General features: G+C 36.5%; 1 protein-coding gene and 1 non-coding gene across 10 annotated transcripts in view; both read right to left on the reverse strand.

The window, feature by feature from the left end:
• The window catches only part of LOC110465901 (dedicator of cytokinesis protein 11-like), a 143,552-nt gene extending 131,266 nt beyond the window's left edge, over positions 1-12,286 (reverse strand). For 5 of the 9 annotated variants that reach the window (XM_021522049.1, XM_021522046.1, XM_021522048.1 and 2 more), the window contains exon 1: positions 12,030-12,283. In XM_021522049.1, coding sequence (XP_021377724.1) covers positions 12,030-12,128 — 99 coding nt within the window. In that variant the 5' untranslated portion in view covers positions 12,129-12,283. Of the gene's footprint in view, positions 1-12,029 lie in introns of all 9 variants that reach the window. The other 4 variants (XM_021522052.1, XM_021522051.1, XM_021522050.1 and 1 more) reach the window with 2 other exon arrangements.
• A 958-nt stretch (positions 12,287-13,244) lies between these two features.
• Trnat-agu lies at positions 13,245-13,318 on the reverse strand. Its single transcript has one exon. It is a non-coding gene; the product is annotated as a tRNA-Thr (tRNA).
• Positions 13,319-23,727: the final 10,409 nt, after the last annotated feature.

The following is a 23,727-nucleotide window of genomic DNA, read 5'->3' on the forward strand; positions in this document are numbered from 1 at the left end:
AGGGCCTGATTATAATGACAGGAAACAGTTTTTTATCATAATTTGGCCTTATCTGACAGGACGGATGGATTGGTTCACCAATTTTCACACATGACATTCATGTGAATCATCCATGATCATCAGTTTCTATAAACTACACACACATACACCACATATAGACCAATATAAACACAAAACTGCTATGCTTTTAGCTGGAAGTATCGTTAGCTGATAAACCCAGGCATGTATAAATTGAAATTTTATTCTGGCAATAACTGTTAACTAAATTGCAGCAAGCAGTTTTGAGACCTTATCTACTGGTGGAATTTCAGCACATCTAGAGCAAGTACCAGTGGGTACAGCAACCATTACCACACAAATTTCTTCAGGAACATGACACAAATGTTGTTTGTAGGTCTCTGGGAGGCCATTGTTTACTCCCCATGATACGTACCATCCCTACACAGTAAACCTATACAGGACTTCAGGAAGAGGAAACAGGAACTCAGATAAGTATGATAATTAGTACAGGGATGGTCAATATTACCATGGACCTCATCTAATGCCATTATTATTGATCATCTATCTTGTTACATATGTTTTACATACAAAGGTTCTATCTATATACTGCCACCTTTAATCATCCTCCTGTTTTCAAAGGTATACTTGCCATAACTTTTCCTTTGGGAAAAGATTTGATTACGAAGATGAATTAAAATATTGCAACTTTGAAATATGAAACTGAAAATTAATTCTGATGCAATTTTTAATTGTATTCATATAATAATTCCATAAGTCTACAGATGCAAAACATGAAATATTGATTGATCAATTATGGACTTTGGGTGAGGTCTATCGTTATATGGACCTGACAGAGTGGCGTATCATTCCATCCAGTTCATATTTACAATTATATATATATGTATCAACCAAATCAAAAGGCAATCCTTTTATGGGTTTTATATCAGAAACTAGATAATTAATTCAGAACTCATCACTTTTAAATATCTTGAATTAGAAACATTAAGTTCACATCACTTTTTTCAAATCTAAAATTAGAAACAAGGAGTCTAAATCAAAAAGGGGAATAACTCTGTAAATAATCCTGGTGTCAGTATTCTGAATATAAAGGCAAAACCACACACTTTACGATTGTCAGCCTATTAAGAAACAAGGACATTGTATGAAACTTGATGGACAAGTCAACCAGACAAGATTGCTTCTACAGACAATGGCTGGACAAGATTGCTTCTGCAGACCATGGCTGGACAAGTCAACCAGACAAGTTGCTTCTGCAGACAATGGCTGGACAAGTCAACCAGACAAGATTGCTTCTACAGACAATGGCTGGACAAGCTGTAAGCATGACCCCTTAATGAGTTCATTGTGGAATGTGTAAATACCATAGGTCCTGCTATTTATACATGTATCACCTAATAGAAAGCCACATGAAAGCTAAGGTTCCTGTATAAAATTCCTATTTATAAATACTTACGGTTCCTGTATATAATTCCTATTTATAAATACTTACGGTGTACAAACAGTAATTGAAAGCTTATTTTGCATGCTTTCTTAAACATCGGTTTCTTATTTTTTATTTTTTACAAGTCCAAGGTAGAAAAAAAAAATGTTCAAATGAGAGTGGCTAACATTTTCAAAGAAGTCTACATGATTGGCAAAAACAACATATTTTTTGTTACATTTCCAAGAAAATATCACATGCAGGTAAAAAATATATATATACATTTTTTTCTTTAACCATATCTGATATTGGTTTACATATGGGTTTTTTTGTATTCTGCTTGTTTGTACATATGGGAAATTGTTTGATTTGGTATAACACAAAAGAAGAAATACCTGATAAATTCTATGTTAAAGATTAGGTATATATACATACATACATACCATATGAAACAGGTAAAAAACACCTACCTGGTGTGACCTAGACTTGCGGTTTTGACCAGGGCACGACATCACACTTGTTGAACAATTGACCTATGTCCAGTTGTCATTAGTGGTCTGCTAGCTATGTGGAACACATCGTTCTAACACCTTCATAACTCCATGACTGTTGTTGCACTGACAGGCCAACACCAATTAATGATAGCCTTATCCTAACTGGGGCTAGCCAGGGGGCATCAAAAAGGTGCAAATTAAGACCAAGCCCTGCACACTGATCATATAATCATCATATTTCAAGAAAATTCAGATAGAATTTCATGTTTACATTTTCAGGATTTTTTATTCTTTTTTTATGTTAACAAAACATCTCAGTAGAAAATATCATGGTAAATATATGTCACGATAAATGTTTTTACCTTTGGCCCTCATGATAGCCTTAATGACTATCCCTAGCACTCATTCATCAATTAAGAATGATTGTGGGCATGAATCTAAGTGCTCAGCAAATTACTGTAAATACTTCTTATTTTGCTGAACATCTGGTTTATTTTGGCTGAAATCGTGGATAAACTTCGGCCATTTTTAACAGAAATTAAGTGCCATGTTGATTTTTGTTTAATATTGAAATTTATTCTTATAATTAATTTATAATTTTAACAAATGTCTTTCGATGTACAGTAAGATTTAACCAATATCTTTAGTTTAAAGATATATGCTGCCCCACACATTATACCTGTGTTTTGTGTAAGAGCTATTATCCCCTTTAATAAAAATTTAAATAAATATTTTCTAGTATTGTTACATTTGTTTTACATCTCAAATTTCAAACAGATAATGTATATAACCATAATTTTAACTGTATGTATAGCAAAATAAAATAATAGCAGAATTTTAAGGAAATCACTACCTTACATCTTTACACATGTGATTTTGCCTTAGAGTTATCTCCCTTACTCTTCCCTAATAATACCATGCAGTGTTACTGATGTTGTATTATTTTTTATATCTGTTTAGTGTCAAACTCTCTCTGGAAAAGGTTAGATTGTCACAGTGACATAGCATATAACCTTAATTCTTCTTTCGGTCTAACAGCAATTTATTTCAAAATTTAAGAAAAAAGTAGTTTACTTTAACTTTACCAGAATCTTATATAACTTCTTATAATATAATGCTTTCTATGCTGTCTCACATACTTCATCATACAAAAATGCAAGCACATCATCTAGACACAAATAAAAAATAATCATTTGAGCTTGTACTATTGACAAAAAAAATGCATTGAGAAAATTATTTTCCAACTTTGTTAAACCATTTCATATTAAAACAAAATATTTTTTCAATAAAACCTTGTATTGACTTGGAAATTAACTTCATTGAAAATGAGGACACTAGCAAATGTATTAAAAGGTAAATGAAATTTGCCACAGCACTTGGCCAGTAAGTTCACTCACACAATACAGGTGATGTACAGGTGATTGTTATAGTTTACTTCAGCTATATACCACACCTGACCTTTCAATCAATCAGTTTACCTGGTCAGCTAGGCTTGTAATTATCCCAACAGGTCACAACAGTTGTTAAGAAATGTCTGACCTGGAGGGTTGTAAAATAAATCATTCTGGTGTTTACGCTCTGCCAATAAACAGAGAACAGAGGTTATAAACGTACAAGTATATCCACAACATCGAAGTTACCCAAGGGAGACGACTCTCATTCATCAGCTCAACAACCTTGGCTTCAGGATCACATCCCATTCGCCATAAAGAAGTAGTGTATATAATGAAATAACAGACATCTGTTCTATATATTGAATGCCCAATATGTTTAGCTTGAAATCTCCCATCCTTCAGTAGACTGACCACATGGGGAAGTTCCCTTCCTAGATCAACCCATTATATGTAGACAAGATCAACCCATTATATGTAGACAAGATCAACCCATTATATGTAGACAAGATCAACCCATTATATGTAGACAAGATCAACCCATTATATGTAGACAAGATCAACCCATTATATGTAGACAAGATCAACCCATTATATGTAGACAAGATCAACCCATTATATGTAGACAAGATCAACCCATTATATGTAGACAAGATCAACCCATTATATGTAGACAAGATCAACCCATTATATGTAGACAAGATCAACCCATTATATGTAGACAAGATCAACCCATTATATGTAGACAAGATCAACCCATTATATGTAGACAAGATCAACCCATTATATGTAGACAAGATCAACCCATTATATGTAGACAAGATCAACCCATTATATGTAGACAATTACTACACCTTAGGATCAGCAAACAGAAGTACTACTAGTGTTAGACTTAAGGATCCCCGTACCACTGCCAAAAACTGTAACTAGGTAGTGGACACGGTGTTTTTCTGCTTGACTATAGCTTTGATCAATCATTTCTGAACAAAGAAGGGGGGAGCTTATAAGGTCAAAAGAGAGTGTGTTTATGAGGTCAAAGGTGCGAGTGAATATAAGGTCAAAGAAGGGACTGCTTATAAGGTCAAATAAAGCGGGCGGGGTGTATATTAAAGGTCAATCTTAAAGGTCAAAGGAGGGGGTGTTTATAAGGTCAAAGGTAGGGGTGCTTATAAGGCCGAAACAAGGGGTTGTTTATAGCGTCAACAGAGGGGGTGCCTTTAAGGTCAATGGACGGGTGTTTATAAGGTCAATGGAGGGTGTTTATAAGGTCAATGGAGGGGTGTTTATAAGGTCAAAGGAAAGGGTGTTTATAAGGTCAATAGAGGGGTGTTTATAAGGTCAAAGGAAAGGGTGCTTATAAGGTCAATGGAGGGGGTTTATAAGGTCAATGGAGGGGGGTTTATAAGGTCAAAGGAGGGGGGGTTTATAAGGTCAATGGAGGGGTGTTTATAAGGTCAAAGGTAGGGGTGCTTATAAGGCCGAAACAAGGGGTTGTTTATAGCGTCAACAGAGGGGGTGCCTTTAAGGTCAATGGAGAGTTATTTATAAGGTCAATGGAGGGTGTTTATAAGGTCAATGGAGGGGTGTTTATAAGGTCAAAGGAGGGGTTGTTTATAAGGTCAATGGAGGGGTGTTTATAAGGTCAATGGGGGGGTGTTTATAAGGTCAATGGAGGGGTGTTTATAAGGTCAATGGAGGGGTGTTTATAAGGTCAATGGAGGGGTGTTTATAAGGTCAATGGAGGGGTGTTTATAAGGTCAATGGAGGGGTGTTTATAAGGTCAATGGAGGGGTGTTTATAAGGTCAATGGAGGGGTGTTTATAAGGTCAATGGAGGGGTGTTTATAAGGTCAATGGAGGGGTGTTTATAAGGTCAATGGAGGGGTGTTTATAAGGTCAATGGAGGGGTGTTTATAAGGTCAAAGGAGGGGGTGTTTATAAGGTCGATGGAGGGGTGTTTATAAGGTCAATGGAGGGGTGTTTATAAGGTCAATGGAGGGGTGTTATAAGGCCAAAGGAGGGGATGTTTATAAGTTCAATGGAGGGGTGTTTATAAGGTCAATGGAGGGGTGTTTATAAGGTCAATGGAGGGGTGTTATAAGGCCAAAGGAGGGGGTGTTTATAAGGTCAATGGAGGGGTGTTTATAAGGTCAATGGAGGGGTGTTTATAAGGTCAATGGAGGGGTGTTATAAGGCCAAAGGAGGGGATGTTTATAAGTTCAATGGAGGGGTGTTTATAAGGTCAATGGAGGGGTGTTTATAAGGTCAATGGAGGGGTGTTATAAGGCCAAAGGAGGGGGTGTTTATAAGGTCAATGGAGGGGTGTTTATAAGATCAAAGGAAGGGCACTTATAAGATCAGATAGGGTAATATCTTAGGATTTAATTTTTTCATAAAGGTTTGACAACAGATAAATATTCAATTTCAACACTATACTCTAAAAATATTGACCTTGCTATACTTAAACTCTTAAAATAATTTTATCGCATTTATCTTAAAAACTGCTTCGGACCTCTTGAACCTTCAGTTTCTCTGCAGCAAAGCTACAAATGGACTGACCATAAGAAAATGTGTTTGTGATATTAAGGTGTGTGTTAGAAACAAAGGAAATAAACCTTGCACCAGAGCACCTGTTCTTAATGTGACTGTGTTTATTGGGCGATAAAGAAATTGGGGATCGGTCATGCTGCTCGAATATTATGGAAAACAGATGAATGCATTACAGTAAATGTTCTTACTTCTTGATATCCATATATAAACTGTCCAGTATTGAATGCCATAGTAAATATCTTTGATCTATCAATAGTGTACAGGGGTAATATAGAGTGGTATATTACAGTAAATGTCCTCAATCTAATGGTACAGGGTACAGGGGTAATATAGAGGGATATACTACAGTAAATGTCCTCAATCTAATGGTACAGGGTACAGGGGTAATATAGAGGGATATACTACAGTAAATGTCCTCAATCTAATGGTACAGGGTACAGGGGTAATATAGAGGGATATACTACAGTAAATGTCCTCAATCTAATGGTACAGGGTACAGGGGTAATATAGAGGGATATACTACAGTAAATGTCCTCAATCTAATGGTACAGGGTACAGGGGTAATATAGAGGGATATATTACAGTAAATGTCCTCAATCTAATGGTACAGGGTACAGGGGTAATATAGAGGGATATATTACAGTAAATGTCCTCAATCTAATGGTACAGGGTACAGGGGTAATATAGAGGGATATATTACAGTAAATGTCCTCAATCTAATGGTACAGGGTACAGGGGTAATATAGAGGGATATATTACAGTAAATGTCCTCAATCTAATGGTACAGGGTACAGGGGTAATATAGAGGGATATATTACAGTAAATGTCCTCAATCTAATGGTACAGGGTACAGGGGTAATATAGAGTGGTATATTACAGTAAATGTCCTCAATCTAATGGTACAGTTTACAGGGGTAATATAGAGGGATATATTACAGTAAATCTCCTCAATTTAATGGTACAGTTTACAGGGATTATATAGACTGATATATTACAGTAAATGTCCTCAATTTAATGGTACATTTTACAGGTTAATATAGAGCGGTATATTACAGTAAATCTCCTCAATTTAATGGTACAGTTTACAGGGGTTATATAGACTGATATATTACAGTAAATGCCTCAACAATTGTTATTCCTCGAACATATTTTTTTAAACACATATATTACTGTTGTACATGTATACTAATACATGTATTTGTGAAAATCAAATTATGAACAGTTCAAGAAACTACCTTGAAAAGTATCAAATATCTAATTGAATATTTTGAACTGATCTTTTCCTTGTTAGATCCTATTCTAAGATTTTGATCATGTGGATCAAAATATGAGATATCATTGTTTCTTATGCTTCATTTTGCAAGGCCAAAAATGTTCGAAATTTTGAACACTATACACATAAATTATACTCTCCTTGATTCTTGAAATCATCTAAGAAATTATCAGCATTATCTACTAACATAAAATTTCTTGCACATTTACTCCACATGTAAGAGTGTGTATCAATGTAAGTTGTTTCAGTGCAAGTTCCTGTTCCTCAAAGCTATGTTAGCTTTACAGCTTCATATACACAGGTAACTAATACAAATTAGCTTCATATACACAGGTAACTAATACAAATTTCAAAAAATCCTAAGTCTTTTAAGATATTTTTAATTTAATGCTGTCTGTTTTGACTCTTCACAAAGCTATAAATAAACACATACAATGTGTAATCCTGTGAAATTTTAGTTATTATACCCATTTTTTTTCGAAGGATATCATACATGTAATAAAAAGTTTACAATAGAATGTATTGCCTTCAAGCTAACTAGGCATAGACAATACTCATTACAGCAGGTAACATGTTGAGCTTGTAGCTAATGAACTGCAAAACCAGCCACCAGACTCTGGGGTAAATCATAACATTACATATAGAATACGTCGGTTATAAGCACTTCATGTTGATACACAAGCCTTCGCTGGCAAGGTTAAACAGAATGGCTCTACACCAAACGATCACAGTTATAGACGTATCTGTTACCTTGAGAAACACAGGTACTTTTTATATTTTATTTAGAAACAGGGCTTATGTTAACAGCATTTTACTGTAGCCAATGTACCACTGCCTCCATATATATATATCAATAATAAATAAACAAGTCCTTACAAAGGAAAATATAGAATAAAATAACAATTATGTATGATCTACCGCTAGACCTTTTTGTCTTTTAGGGCTTCTTCAGGCGGACTGATGTGTATTTGTCACCGTTGGTTAAATGACGTCATCAATATTTGCATAGTCTACAGTTTTAGTGATGTCATCAATAAACAAGCATAGTGACGTCACAAACAATACCAGGACACAGAAAACATCTACATACAATACATTGTAAAAAATATTCTGCATTCAAGCTCAGTTTGAGGGCTTTTATAAAAACAAAAATCTTTAAATTCTCCTGCAACTGTATCGTCAGTTCAGTTTGAAAATAGGTAACACATAAAAATCATCATTAGAATATTGATGCACATGTTCGCTAACTTTTAACAATCTTAGTTCATTGTCCTTCAGGTCTGGTCTATGTTTACTCAAATGTTGTCTCAATTCACTTCTGGTTTATATATTTCCATAACCATGAATTGTTTAAATCATTATTCAAATTTGTAACACTCCCTATTTCCATCCCATCCCTGGAAGTCTATCTTATCTCTACCCTGACCCTCAACATCATCCTTATAAATACTTCAAGTCACTTCATACGGTATGACATATCAAATCCTGCATGAATTCATATAGATCAAGTATCTTGTGTCTAATCAAAAGGAGATTTTGTATTCGACTAAGTATACAATACCAAACACCTTTCATCTTGGTGAGGTCTTTTTTTTTTCATCTGCTTGGAAATGACACCTTTGTAACAATGATGTCTTAGTGTAACAATGATGTCTGAGTGTAACAATGATGTCTGAGTGTAACAAAGATGACTGAGTGTAACAATGATGTATGAGTGTAACAATGATGTCTGAGTGTAACAATGATGTATGAGTGTAACAATATGATGTCTGAGTGTAACAATGATGCCTGAGTGTAACTTTTCTTCCTTTAACAGCTACATGTACCTTAAGTTTTTAACAACTGGCCTTTTTATGTACATTTTTTACTTGAATATTTTAGAAAAATATACATTAAAATCCCTGACAGTGTATCCCGTTTTCAGATATTGTTACATCTAAAGATGTCACTTCCTTGTATAAAGTCAACATATGACAATGGTCCCCATTGGCCACCAATTCAAGGGCCATATATACAACACCACATGGAAAAAAGCACAAAATGGACCAAGGAATATGACACATATATATAATCGCCTGAAGAGCCCCAAGATGGGCAAAGTACAAGCAAGATTTAGTCTTCCGTATTTTGTTTCATTTACATGTATATATAATATATATAATGTTATCCCAGTCACATTACAAAACTATATAGAAGTGTAAACACCAACAAAACTTTGAAAGGTTTTTAACCTTTTTTAAGGGGGCTGTTTTTATTTAATATTCATTTTTTTTTTTACAGGTAAAATGTTTCTAGGAAGATATGAGGGAAAACCATAACAGATAACAGAACCTAATTCAAACCACCAGGTCTGGACTATCTGTACCCTGGTCCGACCACATATCGGTTCTAATCTAATCAGCATCATCATGCTGGTTGTATCTAAACTGTGTTCTATGCATGTGGAAATGAATTCTTCAGAAACATCATTCATCCAACAAAACAGAAAAACACAGCTTCAACATTCCTTCCTACATACATTTATCCATAAAAAAAAAAAAATCTTTCTCATTTATTTCATTTGATTTTATAGATTATTGTGTGAATGAAAAAAAAAAGGTTAAAAGAAAAACAATGTTTCCAAAAGGATACATTGTTAGTTATATATACCTCTTCATAATTTTGTAACAGGTGAACGAGAAATGCAATGGCCAGACCAGCTAGGGTTTGAATCGGTGACCCTTCGAACACTAGACGGAAGCTCTTTCAATTGAGTTACCTGAGCGCTGACAATCGACACAGTCCAGTTCTGCTACAGTTTTGATAGCCTTTGAACCCTGGCAGTTTTTGAGAATTATAATCTAAAAGCAATTGTTGAAACACACATAATCTATTTCTTTTAAAATCTCAATCTCTGGAAGGGCATCATCACTTGTGTACCCTTTATGATTTCAACAATCAAATTTCACTTTCTTTAGTACAATGGGTAATAGCTATAAGTATGTGTCATTTAAAAGTGAAACTTTTGTATCCCTTCCCATATGTATACATTTTACTTTGTAACAATAATTTTTGTAATAGGACAGCGGAATTCTTTTTGATAATAATAATTCCAGGTTCTTATATACCGCTTTATCGTAACCTAGTTCGTAGGTTGTCTCAAAGCAGTTCACAAATTATTATCCGTGGTTATGGGGCCTTTGCAACCAGACAACATCTTTCTCAACTCCCTGGGGAGCATAATATATACAGCCGGTGCTGTTATTTCGGCACTCAAAGCTAGCATTCAGCAATTATAGCACTTCCCAACCACATACTCATTTACAGCTGAGTAGACTGGAACAAGCGGAGTAAAGTATCTTGTTCAAAGATACATTACAGTGCAGTGACTCGAATCCACAACCAATCGGTCACGAGCCTGGCGTCCTACCACTAGACTACCGTGCCTAATACTACTGGTGAGACACCTGGGATTTAAACCTGGAACCTTTTTACTACAAAAGGAGTCTGGACAATCTGCAACAAAATCTATATGTACATAAAGTACAAAGTCGCTACAACATCATATAATTACATACATGATGAATGTAATTAGTCATTATTACATGTAAGTGCCTATTTTTTTAAGAATTGAACACATAATTACACCTTATAAATCCAATTCTATATATGTTATTTTATTTTACATGCTCAACAAAGTTCTCATGTAATCTTTCCTAAATAAACTGTACAAAAACACATGTCATCTGAAATAATTTGCCTATTAATCAATATTAACCCTTTCACCCCTAGGTAACTTTAGTAAACTTTTCCAGTACCATGCATTTATCAGGATGAGTCCATTTTGGTCTATGGTGGTGAAATGGTTAAGTGTGACACAGTCACACTCACAGGATAACAAAAATGCTGAAGGCCAAAACCAGAAATCCTGATTCAAATCTAGAGCCTCTGAACCCAAGACAGACACTACCAACTAAGCTGTGTTTGTGTCGACCCATTGCAGATTTCTACTACACTCAAAAACACTTCAGTTGTACTTTTTCTAGTCTTTCACTTTTTCTGTTTTAGACCAGGTTCAGGTATAGTATCTCCTTGTCAACTTCAAACAGATTGCTACAACAGATTTAGACTAAAATAAAAAAAAGATAAATAAACTGGAGAAACAGAAATGCAACCACCAGACAGGTTTCGCATTGAAGCCATTTTGGTCTGTGGAGTTTATAGATAGATAGAGGTCCAAAATCTAGACTGACGCAAGATACCAATTGATCTACCTGGTCAACCATGATCAACCAAGTCCAGTTCCCTACATTCCTCCCTCATTTTCAAAGTCTTTGCCCCAAATGTAACGACTGTACAACCGAGATATCTCTTTGCCAAGCTACCAGCTGGATGCTGAAGATCGACCCAGTCCAGTTCCACTTCAAAACTTATATCGCTGAGGCAGTAAAGATTTAAATTTAATTAAAATGTTACTTAAATGTATATATACAAATTTTAAAAACATGTATTTTCAATTTGTTAGGAAAATTAGTTTTCTGTATTTGGCGACTTAATCCTATTTGGTCTAAATCTCAAAATACTGTGTGTTTTTATGAATATGACAGTTTCAATATATAAGTGTCGGCACATGGTCACACTTGGTTAGTTTCTACTACACATTTATGGTATTTTAAATATTTGTATGGTGTAATACGACAGTTCGATACGTCAGCAAGACTACATCTCAAAGCAGCGATAGCCCAGGCATGAGTTGAACCGATTGACAAGACATTAGCAGTCTTATGTCATTCAGGATTACGTTGGACACCTATCCGTCAAACCACTGACAGCCAGACCGAAGCAAAAGTCCCGATGTCCTGTGTTGTTGTTATAGTATTTCAACAAAAATAAAAGCTTTACCTGGATTATACTCTCTTTCATCTGCGCGGCAACACTCTCTCTGATCTTGGCCGCCTCCCCAACCTTGGTCAGGCCTTGGCGGAACTTTCTTTCCGACATATTCGTGTTTTCACTCTTCGGTGAGTTACGGAAGTGGACTGGCCGTCGCCATGTTGGAAATGTTGTAAATGATCAAGGGGAGGCTACTCCGTCACTACTGCACCACGCCTTCATGTTCGAAATGACTAATATAGCCAAATATATTCTCATGCAGCCGATGAGAATATCATCTAACGTCATGCGTTACAGTCCCTGCGGAGACGTGAAAAAAATGTGATACTTTTGTTCATATTGCAAATTTATTAATTTCTACATCTGTTACTACAACAGTTTATATTATATGTATTAAAACAGGGATGTTTATAGGTAGCCTAGCTATATTGGATTAAAAAAGGTACAATTAGCCTAACTGTTATATATACATCAACTGGTAGGCCCACTCAAAGATGTATATATATATAATACGTTTAAATTACGGAATTAGATTGTTATCTTAGTCGTGGTTTAAATACATCCATGCTGTGTTTCCGAGTGTTTTGTTTTAATATTGTTGTAAAGTGACTTTACCCAAGATAAATATTCAAGATAATTCATATATATTCACTATAGTTCAAATGTATCCAATATGCTAGATACATTGTTTAAATATGTATGTGTGTTAATTAAAATAATATATAATCAGTAAAAGACATAAAACATATAAATGTTCATTTCAGAGTGTCATTTCGAAATTCAATGAATTATTTTCGTAATTTTAGAAAATTGAAACAATTTAAAAAATGCAAAATTGAAGCAAATTTAAGTGCTTAAAAAACTTTTTTACTGGACGAAACACGCGCGCATGGTTCGATATATATGTATGTAATTAGCTTAAGCGGAAGGACATTAAATCTAGGTCCGTATTAGAATATCTAATATATTTGTCTGTATCACCACGGAATTAGATTAGAGTCCGTGGTATCACTGTTAACGAAATCGAAGGGAGGAAACTCTAACAGTCTTGCTTTGTTTGCTCAATTGTGAAAGTCGTTTAAATATATGTATTCACTGTGGTTTTTTTTTATTATTATTATTTTTCACTAAATAAACATTGTGTTTATTTAAATGTAATCGTAAATATTTAAAAAAAAAAAAAAGAAAGAAAGAAAAAAAAAGAAAGAAAAAAAAGATAAAACGAGGCTCCAGAGGGAGTCGAACCCTCGACCTCCAGTTTACTAGACTGGCGCTCTAACCAACTGAGCTATGGAGCCGTCATGGTATACCCGCAAAATTTCAATGGTTTTATTGACGAAGTATATTTTCGGTTTCGCAACAGTTAATTAAGAGTAAGTTTATATATAAGATTTACAGCATACACTTATTCATTTACATCATTATTTATTTGACTTTTATGCATTTATATTAAAGTCATCATAACCTGTGGTTCGTTTAAGAATTTTGGCCATGATTTTCATAATTTCTTATTTTACAGTCAGAAATGATACAACGATGAAACGTTTTGGAGGATTTTGAAGAGGTTCATTTATTGGCATGTCTTATGAGTAAATGTTGGTTTCTGGTCCTTATAACAGGATAATATAAAGGGTGTATATATGACAATATTATAGTTCAGTACGGTGTTGGTATGGAACGCCAAATTAACATACATATATTAGGTCTCTGATTGTACATATCTTCAAATAATTGAAGATAGTTACAATTAATTGAAGATAGGTTCAATTCAATCGTACCTATCTTTAAATAATTAAAGATATGAACAATTATTTGTACCTATCTTTAAATAATTAAAGATATGTACTATTATTTGTACCTATCTTTAATTGAATTTAATCTATTTTCAATTGAATCGAACCTTAGTTTGAACCTATCTTCAATGAAGTGTACCTATAGCTATCTTCAATTATTTACAATTCAATTAAAAATAGGTGCAATTCAATTTAAGATAGGTACAATAAAATTGAAGATAGGTTCAAAATAAGGTTTAATTCGTCGTATTTAAACCTATTTTAATTGAACTGTACATATCTTCAATTAAATTGAACCTATCTTTAATCATTTGTATGCCAACTTGGCGTTCCATATTGCTGCAATCGGCACATCAATGACATTAATGAGTAGAAAACAAAAACAAGATTCATAGTTTGACTGTCAATACCATTTAGCATTCTGACATTAACAAACCTTTAACATTAATACATCTGTGAATTAACACGTCAACTGAGATTACCTCTAGCCTTTCTCTTACCTGTGAATGTCTTGTTCAAATGAGAACAAAAGAGGACCGTGGTGGTTTTGCTCCACCACTGGGTCGCGGTTTCGAGGCCTCTCCGCAGGTCGGTGTTTTTTCTCCAGGTACTCCGGCTTTCCTCCACTGCCAAAATCTGGCGCGTCCTTTAATGACCATAGCTGTTAATAGAACGTGCAACACAAATACTGCAAACCAAACCAAGGCCAAAGATCACTTGTGACCGACCCTCCACCTATTACAGAGTCGGGTAAATAGGGTACTACAGGTAGTTTGGTGGACCGTATTTTTCTTAATTCAGAAAACACGGGAAAACGATTTATGTTGGTGAAAGGATTTTAGTCAATTTCAAATGCATTCAGGGGTAAGTTTTAATTGAAGTGCAAAGTGGGGGATCATAACAGTGCGGTTTATATTACTGTTACGAAAAATGGAAGTCTTACGACGAACTGAAATACCCGCTGTATCCAGACAAATGTAAAGAAAGAACGGGAGTAATACTGACTGATCAGAGACGATATGTAATATACATCTCTGGACTCACCGAGCTGGACGTGGTGAGCGGGTTTGACGTATCTTAAGTGTAAAGTATACGTGAGTATATGTATTCCTCTTACATATGGGGCAAAGAAGTAATTCCAACAGTGTGGACAAGTTTAGGTTGTCAAATTTTTAGAGCGATCCGCTCCTTTTTCAAGACACAGTGAAACAGAACAGTTACATGTACATATACATATTACGAGAAGATAAAATCGATATACTATAATTGAAAATATAGCTATTATATAAAACCAATAGTCCCCTCGGCTAAAGACAGCCGAAGGCAGCAATTCGTATAGCATACTGTTAGCGATATTGCTATTAGTGTGACATTTCGCGAAACAATTCATCTGTTAAGCTACTTTATGTGATATTTTGTTTATTTCCCAAATTCGCAGTGGAGTTTTTTATGCACCCTGTCATTTTATCACAGAAAGGGGAGATCACTTTTGAACTTTATTTTCGCTTGTGCATATTTGATATCATTGAAACATATATTTTCTATGTTTTCGAATCTGATATCGAGGTTTAGAGTAACCTCCCTTGCAGTATATAAAAAACCTCACACGGACAGCTGTTTCTGTTATTTTATCTTGGGCCCTATTGTCTTTTTCAATAAACAATATGACATGCGGTACAAACAAGTTTTTTGTTTTTTTTATCAAATACACTGTAATACATTACAGCTCTGGGTTAGCACCTCTGGAATATGTCATAGCAAATTTGAAAGTTTCAGGTTAAAAAAAAAGTCTGACTTCCGACTTCAAACACAGCAAATTTTACAGTTTCACGACCGCGAGATTCTTTTGATTTATGCACATCAGCGGATCAAACCAGTCTTCTTTTCTCATCTATAAGGTGGCGCACACTGAGCCTTAGATTTTGCTATGACAGGGGTGCAGAGAGCGTATGTGAGCTAACCTCTCGAGTATCGAGCCACAAGATTAAACTATTACTTCTTGAGGATAGAACTACTAGACGTGACAATGGACCAGAGAAGGATAGAGCTCCAAACAAATAGCTGACCCAAAATGGTCAACCACCAACAACAGACAAAAACTACCAACAACAGACAAAAACTACCAACAACAGACAAAAAAACAGACAAAAACTACCAACAACAGACAAAAACTTGTGAAACTACCAACACAACTTTAAGCAGACAACGGCACCCAGTGGATGGAGCCACAGCCAACGACTACAACCATTGATTGGACCACCGCTAACAACTGATCTAAGGACAAGGTCACCAAGGTTACGACTACAACCATTGATTGGACCACCGTTAACAATTGATCTAAGGACAAGGTCATCAAGGTTACGACTACAACACTTGATTGGACCACCGCTAACAACTGATCTTAGGACAAGGTCACCAAGGTTAAGACTACAACACTTGATTGGACCACCGCTAACAACTGATCTTAGTACAAGGTCATCAAGGTTACTACTACAACCATTGATTGGACCACCGCTAACAACTGATCTAAGGACAAGGTCACCAAGGTTACGACTACAACCATTAATTGGACCACCGCTAACAGTTGATCTTAGGACAAGGTCATCAAGGTTACGACTACAACACTTGATTGCACCACCGCTAACAACTGATCTTAGGACAAGGTCATCAAGGTTACGACTACAACCATTGATTGGACCACCGCTAACAATTGATCTTAGGACAATGTCACCAAGGTTACGACTACAACACTTGATTGCACCACCGCTAACAACTGATCTTAGGACAAGGTCACCAAGGTTACGACTACAACACTTGATTGCACCACCGCTAACAACCGATCTTAGGACAAGGTCACCAAGGTTACGACTACAACACTTGATTGGGCCACCGCTAACAATTGATCTTAGGACAATGTCACCAAGGTCACGACTACAACACTTGATTGCACCACCGCTAACAACCGATCTTAGGACAAGGTCACCAAGGTTACGACTACAACCATTAATTGGACCACCGCTAACAATTGATCTTAGGACAAGGTCATCAAGGTAACAACTACAACAATTGATTGGACCACCGCTAACAACTGATCTTAGGACAAGGTCATCAAGGTTACGACTACAACACTTGATTGGACCACCGCTAACAACTGATCTTAGGACAAGGTCATCAAGGTTACGACTACAACACTTGATTGGACCACCGCTAACAACTGATCTTAGGACAAGGTCATCAAGGTTACGACTACAACACTTGATTGGACCACCGCTAACAACTGATCTTAGGACAAGGTCATCAAGGTTACGACTACAACACTTGATTGGACCACCGCTAACAACTGATCTTAGGACAAGGTCATCAAGGTTACGACTACAACACTTGATTGGACCACCGCTAACAATTGATCTTAGGACAAGGTCATCAAGGTTACGACTACAACACTTGATTGGACCACCGCTAACAACTGATCTTAGGACAAGGTCATCAAGGTTACGACTACAACACTTGATTGGACCACCGCTAACAATTGATCTTAGGACAAGGTCATCAAGGTTACGACTACAACACTTGATTGGACCACCGCTAACAACTGATCTTAGGACAAGGTCATCAAGGTTACGACTACAACACTTGATTGGACCACCGCTAACAATTGATCTTAGGACAAGGTCATCAAGGTTACGACTACAACACTTGATTGGACCACCGCTAACAACTGATCTTAGGACAAGGTCATCAAGGTTACGACTACAACACTTGATTGGACCACCGCTAACAATTGATCTTAGGACAAGGTCATCAAGGTTACGACTACAACACTTGATTGGACCACCGCTAACAACTGATCTTAGGACAAGGTCATCAAGGTTACGACTACAACACTTGATTGGACCACCGCTAACAATTGATCTTAGGACAAGGTCATCAAGGTTACGACTACAACACTTGATTGGACCACCGCTAACAACTGATCTTAGGACAAGGTCATCAAGGTTACGACTACAACACTTGATTGGACCACCGCTAACAACTGATCTTAGGACAAGGTCATCAAGGTTACGACTACAACACTTGATTGGACCACCGCTAACAACTGATCTTAGGACAAGGTCATCAAGGTTACGACTACAACACTTGATTGGACCACCGCTAACAACTGATCTTAGGACAAGGTCATCAAGGTTACGACTACAACACTTGATTGGACCACCGCTAACAACTGATCTTAGGACAAGGTCACCAAGGTTACGACACCAACACTTGATTGGACCACCGCTAACAACTGATCTTAGGACAAGGTCACCAAGGTTACGACTACAACACTTGATTGGACCACCGCTAACAACTGATCTTTGGACAAGGTCACCAAGGTTACGACACCAACACTTGATTGGACCACCGCTAACAACTGATCTTAGGACAAGGTCACCAAGGTTACGACTACAACACTTGATTGGACCACCGCTAACAACTGATCTTTGGACAAGGTCACCAAGGTTACGACACCAACACTTGATTGGACCACCGCTAACAACTGATCTTAGGACAAGGTCACCAAGGTTACGACTACAACACTTGATTGGACCACCGCTAACAACTGATCTTTGGACAAGGTCACCAAGGTTACGACACCAACACTTGATTGGACCACCGCTAACAACTGATCTTAGGACAAGGTCACCAAGGTTACGACTACAACACTTGATTGGACCACCGCTAACAACTGATCTTTGGACAAGGTCACCAAGGTTACGACACCAACACTTGATTGGACCACCGCTAACAACTGATCTTAGGACAAGGTCACCAAGGTTACGACTACAACACTTGATTGGACCACCGCTAACAACTGATCTTTGGACAAGGTCACCAAGGTTACGACACCAACACTTGATTGGACCACCGCTAACAACTGATCTTTGGACAAGGTCATCAAGGTTACGACATTAACACTTGATTGGACCACCGCTAACAATTGATCTTAGGACAAGGTCACCAAGGTTACGACACCAACACTTGATTGGATCACCGCTAACAACTGATCTTAGGACAAGGTCACCAGGGTTGCGACTTCAACCATTGATTGGTCCACCGCTAACAATTGATCTTAGGACAAGGTCATCAAGGTTACGACAATCATTCATGACTGATAAAAGATTAAAACATCCAATGACTACAGAAGGAATCTCGTACCAGTCCATTTCCGGTGTTGATGGCACCAACTCCTTGCCAGATAGATATTATTGATATAACATAACTATCACAGGCCTAAGCTGTCTAATCACGAGTGTCGATAAGCTTCAGGAAATGTTTAGCAGCCTTAATTTACGTCATGCAATATAAAGCTACTAAATTTTTGTTATTCTGATATATCTTGCTATTTCTGATGTCCTTGTTTAAGGTTGAAGGAGAGCCTTGTTAATAACAATATGATACAGGCGCAACAAAAATGTCAGTATTCAGAACTATTTCTTTAATAAAAAAAAAAACACACATTTTTTTCCATGATAAAACGGGGGCATTTTACTGCTTAAAATCACTCTTTACATAAAAGCTTTATTATATTATGCCACTTTTTACCTCATTCTAAGATGCAGAAATCAAATTAACACACACTGCAATAGAGTAACATTTGAGGATGTTCGCATGTGTAGCGAAATCAACGTAATTACTGACACTCCCAATCAGTGTTAGACTTAGAATTAGAAATATCACGCCAAACATAGCGGTATACGACGTCATCACTTTTTGTGTTGTCTGTTTTTAATCAGTGATGTACGTAATCATCTGGGAAAAGCCAAAATTAAATTATCATATGATAAGCATAAACTCCAAGTCGTTATATTTCATTTTAGGATTTTTTTATGAAACGGACTGCATGTATGCTTTGTGAACTCGTATGATAACGTCTTACTCTACCGTTTAATACTAAAGTTTCTCAAATCTGTGACCTTTCCAGCTTGCCTAATGTCATGACGCCGAAAACAAAATGTACAGAGTGTCGATGTCGCTATAAAGGGATTATATTATCTAAATCACGTAAGAAATGATAGCGGGCATCATTGAAAGTAAGGACACAAGGAACAATGACACAAACATCCCTGATGACCACTTACATGCTTGGGTATGTCTATGTCTGTGGTGTCCAGGGTTGTACATGAATGTTAAGAGCAATTTGGCTCTATTACTGGTTGGTTCAGTATGACACAAGGGGTAAAACAGGGGTGCAACGTATCGCCGACATTGTTTTTTTTATTTATGTCAACCACTTGGTATACCTATTGGTGATTTATGCATATCTCTCCTACTATATCTCTTTTTCTCTATATCTCTCCTACTATATTTCTATATCTCTCCTACTATATCTCTATATCTCTCCTACTATATCTCTATATCTCTCCTAATATATCTCTCCTACTATATCTCTATTTCTCTCCAACTATATTTCTATATCTCTCCTACTATATCTCTCCTACTATATCTCTATATCTCTCCTACTATATCTCTATATCTCTCCTAATATATCTCTCCTACTATATCTCTATTTCTCTCCAACTATATTTCTATATCTCTCCTACTATATCTCTCCTACTATATCTCTATATCTCTCCTACTATATCTCTATATCTCTCCTAATATATCTCTCCTACTATATCTCTATTTCTCTCCAACTATATTTCTATATCTCTCCTACTATATCTCTCCTACTATATCTCTATATCTCTCCTACTATATCTCTATATCTCTCCTAATATATCTCTCCTACTATATCTCTATTTCTCTCCAACTATATTTCTATATCTCTCCTACTATATCTCTCCTACTATATCTCTATATCTCTCCTACTATATCTCTATATTTCTCCTACTATATCTCTCCTACTATATATCTATATCTCTATTTATCTCCTACTATTATTCTATTATGGCCCTTTCACGAGGGAACTGTTCTCTTATAGTGTTGTCTGGGGTGGTATAATGCCCGAGCCGTTAGGCGAGGGCACTGTACCTCCCCAGACAACACTATAAGAGAACTGTTCCCGAGGGAAAGGGTCATAATAGATTCGGTACATCACATGACTGTCATTTGACAATAAAAAGACAAACATGAGGAACTTCATTGAAAACATATTTAATCATTTTGAAACAACTGCTGGAAATTTGAACGTAACATTTGAAGTTTTAATTCATGAGTTGTCGTTACTGAATTTGAAAGAAGGTGTACACAAAATGGAATGTCGAAATCTCTGCCACATGATGGTTCTTGTAAATGCCGCCGCAAACCTTGCCTTATGTCATTTAGATAAGTTTTTGAGTAGATCTCTCCTTTTTTGTTGCGTATATTGGCATAAAAATCCGCCAAAACACCGTTTAATTCACTGGATTGAATCACCGCTAGGTCACATACGGCTCCCCTTTCCAGTAGGAAGTCTTTAAGAACTGCGACGGCAAATTGTGTCGGCTGCTTCGCCTTTATGCATCGCTGAGCCTCTGCGAAGCAATCGGCATTCCCAGTCAGGAATCTCGAAGCCATTTAGGCAGACGACAACAATGAAGTGAAAGTAGAATATGTACAGCGCCCCTTAGGAGAAGGGGCGCAACTCTTAGCGTCACGCTACTTTTCCCGCAGTCTCAGCGGTCCAAAAACAAGGTATAGTGCCCGTCTCCAGGTATAGTTCCCGTCGTCAAGGGCGGATACTAACTATACCAAATAGAACAAGGGTAGTTATCCAATAGCTATCCTAGAAATTATCATGTGATGTACTAAATATCTATATCTCTCCTACTATATCTCTATTTCTCCTACTATATCTCTATATCTCTCCTACTATATTTCTTTATCTCTCCTAATATATCTCTATATCTCTCCTAAAATATCTCTATATCTACCACTTGGTATACCTATTGGTGATTTATGCATATCTCTATATCTCTACTACCATATCTCTATATCTCTATATCTCTCCTACTATATCTCTATATCTCTCCTACTATATCTCTCTTACTATATGTCTTTACCTCTCCTAATATCTCTCTATATCTCTCCTAATATATCTCTATATCTCTCCTACTATATCTCTATATATCTCCTAATGTATCTCTATATCTACCACTTGGTATACCTATTGGTGATTTATGCATATCTCTATATCTCTCCTACCATATCTGTATATCTCTCCTACTATATCTCTCCTACTATATCTCTATATCTCTCCTTCTATATCTCTCCTACTATATCTCTATATCTCTCCTACTATATCTCTAAATCTCTCCTATTATACGCGGATGACAGTGCACTCATTGACCAAGATGACAAAAAAAAATAGGTTAACAAATCAAAAACTAAAGTAGTCCACTTCTTTAACCAGTCGGTACCCCGATCAATATGTAAATTGGTAAGTTAGAGGTTTACAGAACATTTGCACATGATAGGTCGTGTATTCCTTGGAACATAATCGTGTGTTAAAACCACACTGGACCAAAGAAGTCAGAGCCTCACACAAAATGACTCGATCAAGAAGGAAACTATGGATGAACGCCGAAAGACCTAGAAGTACTCAATATGATACTTAGATCGACTATAAAACTGTTATAAAGCTTATACAGACTATGAAACTAAGTTCGACAGGGAACTATAGATAAAGCAGCCGACAGTGACGTAGGTATATTATTGGAACTGATTAGACGGTGCAAAACGCAGCAAGCGAACTGATGCAAGGAACTATGAATGTGTGGCGACCCAGAAAACATCGAAAATCAGTTTGTAAGTGGTTTATTCGGAAAACTGCATCCCTTTCTTACTTTCGACATATACAAAGAAGTTCACCTGGAAATAACTTACCAAGAACCGGACAACGAATCGTGCGAAGAATAATACAGAAACATTTTGTTTGATGTAGTCTTAGTAAGGCGCCGAGAATTGACGGACTGACAAATGAACAATACACATATAGTGGACGAACTCTCCTTACTTACCTGACGAAACTCCTCATCGTCATAACGAGAAGTACTACAATCTCGGATATATGGAAAAGGACATTATAATACCGATATACAAAGTAAAAAACAAACCAAGATCAGACCCAGAGAACTGTCGGCCTGTTTCGATTCTACGGACTTTGTACATAAATTATGAAAGTATCACCAACAAACAACTTAAATCTTGGGTTAAAAAACCTCTTACATTCCCTAATGAGCAGCATCAAGGGTTTCAGTGTTTCGTCAGATGATTAACAATATCATTTTTACAAGAGTAAACGGTTCACGCGAACAACGATACAGTGAGACTGACAATAGAGGTATCATATAATAATAATGATATACAACATTTATATAGCGCCCTATATAATTTGTAAAATTACTCTAAGGCGCTTTACAACATATGGATAATAGTTATGGTTATAATTGTGAAAACAAACAACAAAGGCTTGCAATCACTTTCATACATTTAACAAGCAATGTGCACATTTACATGACGTCTTTACAAAGATTCTAAAATGCAGACGTGAAGAGGTGAGTTTTGATCTCCCTCTTGAACTTGGCCAGGGTATTTGACTTCCTAATAGCAGATGGTAAGCTATTCCACAACGTAGCCGAAACTCTCCCAAAGCATCTGTTTCCGTAGGTCATAGTACGAGATTTTGGGACACACAACAATGATATTCTGACTCCGACCGCAGTGATCTTGACGGCCGATACAGGGTAACAAGCTCCTGTAATACAAAAACGTATGGGAGTATATACTTACCATTATTCAAAATACGTACACATGTCTTACAAGCTCTATGTAATGGGGCCCGTTCTCGTTGGGTCGATATGCGACGCGGATTGAGACAGGGACGAATGTTCGTTGACGACCTCCTGAACGCCCCTTCGAATCAAACTTTGGCGCACCGCTATACTGGCATAATG

Source organism: Mizuhopecten yessoensis, unplaced genomic scaffold, assembly GCF_002113885.1.
Source record: "Mizuhopecten yessoensis strain PY_sf001 unplaced genomic scaffold, ASM211388v2 scaffold11105, whole genome shotgun sequence".
Lineage (NCBI taxonomy): Eukaryota > Metazoa > Mollusca > Bivalvia > Pectinida > Pectinidae > Mizuhopecten > Mizuhopecten yessoensis.